Source organism: Humulus lupulus, chromosome 3 (assembly GCF_963169125.1).
Source record: "Humulus lupulus chromosome 3, drHumLupu1.1, whole genome shotgun sequence".
NCBI classification, from domain to species: Eukaryota; Viridiplantae; Streptophyta; class Magnoliopsida; order Rosales; family Cannabaceae; genus Humulus; species Humulus lupulus.
The window spans coordinates 137,699,207-137,703,028 of NC_084795.1; the positions used below are offsets into that span (position 1 = coordinate 137,699,207).

General features: G+C 34.7%; 1 protein-coding gene across 1 annotated transcript; it reads left to right on the top strand.

Annotated features, from left to right (window-relative positions):
* Window positions 1–1,345: 1,345 nt before the first annotated feature.
* LOC133825087 (uncharacterized) lies at window positions 1,346–3,247 on the top strand. The gene is made up of 3 exons (XM_062258078.1): window positions 1,346–1,446; window positions 2,872–3,169; window positions 3,244–3,247. Exons 1-3 carry the CDS (start codon window positions 1,422–1,424, stop codon window positions 3,245–3,247), a joined length of 327 nt encoding a protein of 108 aa, XP_062114062.1. The 5' UTR covers window positions 1,346–1,421.
* The last annotated feature ends 575 nt before the right edge of the window (window positions 3,248–3,822 follow it).

The following is a 3,822-nucleotide window of genomic DNA, read 5'->3' on the forward strand; positions in this document are numbered from 1 at the left end:
TTTTATTATAATTGATTTTGGGCTTAATTAGAAGAAATAGTTTGGGAAACTTATCCATTTCCCATTAGGCTATTATTTCCTGTTATATTATTTTATAATATAATATTTTAGATTAAATAAATGTGTCAAGGAGTGCCACATATTGTAACATATAATAGAGGGTTACAATATTTAGATATAGGTGAATATCCAAATATGTAACATATTCGGTGTTACAAATTTGTAACTTCCAAATATTTCCCTTTATTGTGTAGATTTGTTGTTACACAATTTTTAGTAGAATTTCTTAAAGTCATATGTGAAATGGTTGTTAGAGATATGATTTTAACCCCAGTAATGTGTTTTGGGGGTTACAAAATCAATTGGGAATGATTTGGAGCCATTTTGAAAAACAACACATTTTTATGTGCTGAAAATGGCCAGTGGCTGCGGCCAGGGATGTTGGTGGCCGTGGCCACTGATACTCCTGGCCGCGTCCACAGATGCTGACTAACCAAATTTCAGTTTTTTCCAACTCTTTTGAACGGCTCCAAAAACACAAATAACTCCCAAATCTCATTTTTAATTCCATAAACATCCAATTAATTATTGGTAACAGCCATGGGGGTTGGTGGAATTTGAAATTCAAAGGGTGTCTCTAAAGTCTATAAATAGGAGCCTATTGCTCACTTGTTTGACACAATTTTTTCTATCCATGAGAGCACTTGGCTAGAAAACACCTAGAGGCTTGATTATTCCAGAAAGCAATTTCTAAATCTGTGAGAGATCTCTTAGCGCTTGAGTTAGGGGGAAATAAGCTTTTGGACAAAGGTTTCAAATCTTGTTCAAGTTGGTGATCCCCAACACTCTTCACTTTGGTAGTGTGTGTGAGAGTTGTTTGTTCATTGTTTCTTGTTCTTACATTTTCTACTATTGCTTTTCATCTTCTTATTCTTCTTTTCTATTTACTTGTATTTTTTGTTTAGAGCTGTATTCCTTTCTTTTCTTATGTTGCAAACACTTTTACTTTATTTGTATCTTTTGTTTAGAGTTGTATTTCTCCATTCTCTGTTAGAATTTTATATGGACTAATATAATTACAAACATAATTCCATTATCACAATCATTTTCTAGAGTGCCTACGAATAGTTAAAGACCATAATGGGATGGTTAATATTAATCTAATAACAATTGAGGCACATGGTAGCATCCTAAAGACTATAGGTTGGCTCATTAAATCATAGTCCACCATATCTGATAATATAAGCCCAATAGGCCCAATATACCCCTTAGGGTAAGAAGGCATATGAGACATATATATTGAACATATATGTTGTTGGGAAAAACACTGTGGCATATGGTTTGGTAAGGCTTGCTCTCCATAAGATCTCTCTTGTATTGTTTTCTAATATTGTCTTGTGTAGATCGTGAGAGATTCAAGGATGAACATTGGAGACTCAATGTCAGGTATGTTTCATCTCTATATATTTAATTCAATGCTCTAAATAAAAAGTGTTCCTGGATTATTGTATGAGCATGCTATGTTGATTTGAATCTGATTTATGAATTTATGCTCATAATATAATTTATATTTAACAATTGGTATCAGAGCCAGGTCTTTTGATTTTAGAGCTTATTGTCAAATACCCCAATTTTTTGTCATTTTTTTTTACAATGAAATTTTGAATTGGGCTATGAAAAAAATTAGTATATTAATCATCAATGGGTTCAGACCATTTTTTTACAAAATTTTGGGGAAATTTTTTGAGTGTTTTCGGCCATGGATACCAATTTTTTCCAAAAATTTTCATAGATAAAAGTATATATAATTGTTGATTTTGAGAGTTTTTTAACCCAAATGGAGGCCGGAAATTGATAGAGGATGAGATGTGGAGCAAAACCCCTAAAAAAGAGTCGGTTTTGGTGGCCGGAGATGGTCTATACGACCGGGTCACGAACCGGGTCGCGTAGACCCGAGATGCAGACCCACGGGTCAAAACTGGGTGACAGGGACGATAAAAACGACATGTCGTTTTGCCTCTGTCAGGAAAAAACGACATGTCGTTCGTACGGAACCGACACGTCGTTTGACGTCTGAGGGGGTCGAATTTTTTATTAAAAAACGACACGTCGTTTTGAGGTGTGAAGGTCGATTTTTATAGTGACAAACGACAAGTCGTTTTTGGTAAACTACATGTCGTTTTTGTTAAACTACATGTTGTTTTTTTGGTAAACTACATGTCGTTTTTTGAATTTTTAAAAAAAATAAATAAATAAATAAATAAAAAAAAAATTTGGGGCGCGTGAGGTGTCCTTTTTGGCCAAATTTTTACCATTTCACTCTTATTCTTACACCCTATTTTATATATGTTTATGCACAAGATTAACCTATGAATTCTATTCATAATTGTATTTGTATTTAATCTTTTGTGGCATAAATCTTATTATATATTGTCAACAATTATTGTTTATTTTCTTGCCTGTCGTAAGAATAAGCATGTGAATTGTTTGGTAATGAGGAACATTTAAATATTAATTTATTTAAATTTTGTATCATCCTCCAAATTTGCATTAAGATCCATACAAGTAATTACTTATCCTATCGATAATAATTGCTTGCTAAGGATGCTTAATATGGTGAAGAAAATTTATTAAATATTATGAATCAAAATTTATCTATCATTTCGATAGTAAATTAATGTATTTGATTATAATGTTTAATAGATTGTTCTTACCTGTGTATGAGTTCTATTTTGTGTGTTTGTCTAAGAACTCTAGCATACATAATGATCATTTGTTATTTTGCGATCATATATTGATGAGAAAAGAGCACAAATGACATGGTTTATCATAACATGTATTTAATAGTTATTGCTCTTGTTTCTCATTCAGCTGTAAGCATTCCTAGATCTCCTGCCGTCTTGACGCTGAATGCAACCAACCACAAGCAGTGGATTGAAAATATCACGATGAACTTGACCTTCATGAAAGTGGACTTGGCCTTGAGAATTGATGCACCATCTAAGCCTGCTGATGATGCTACTGAGAAGGATAAGAAATCTTACGAGGACTGGGAACACTCCAATCGTTGTTGCTTGATGCTTATGAGATATCACATGGACGAATCCATTCGTGATAGTATTCCCAAGTCTGAGAATGCAAAGGATTCTCTTGCTGCCATTAAGGAAAAGTATAAGAAATTCTCGAAGAATGAGAAGAATGAACACTTGAACATGCTGCATCACACTGTTTACGATGGTTCAGGTGACATCATGGCTCACATTGACAAGCTCATGGGCCACTATCATAAACTTAAGGCCATGGATATGGACCTTGGTGAGGATTACATGGTTTGGTTAGTGATGGAGAATATTCCATCTCAGTTTGATTCAATCAGATCAAGCTACAATGCTCAGAAGGAGCAATGGACTGTTGGGGAGATGTCTGCTATTCTTGCCAAGGAAGAGGAGGACATGAGAAAAGGTAGGGCAAGAAGTATCTCCATGGTGACGAACCCAAACAATCCTCACAAGAGAAAGTTCACTTCCAACAACTCTAGTGACCAAAAGCATCCTAAGAAGAAAGCCAACCATCCTAAGGGAAATGGGCAAGCTAGCTCATCTTCAACTGGTCATTAGAATGAGTTTTTCAAAGGGAAGTGCAACTTTTGTCAATGCTTTGGGCATAAGAAAGCTGATTGTCGAAAGCTCAAAGCTCACTTAGAGAAGAAAGGTAATTGTCTTGTGATGGTTTGTTTAGAGTCCAATATTATTGATGTGCCCTCAAACACTTGGTGGTTAGATACTGGAGCTACAATTCATGTTACTAATTCCTTGCAGGCAG

Excerpts from the sequence above, each read along its gene's own strand:
- LOC133825087 (XM_062258078.1), top strand. The coding sequence starts at position 1,422 with ATGAACATTGGAGACTCAATGTCAG. Across the intron at positions 1,447-2,871 it reads CATTGGAGACTCAATGTCAG|CTGTAAGCATTCCTAGATCT; the intron begins GTATGTTTCATC and ends TTTCTCATTCAG.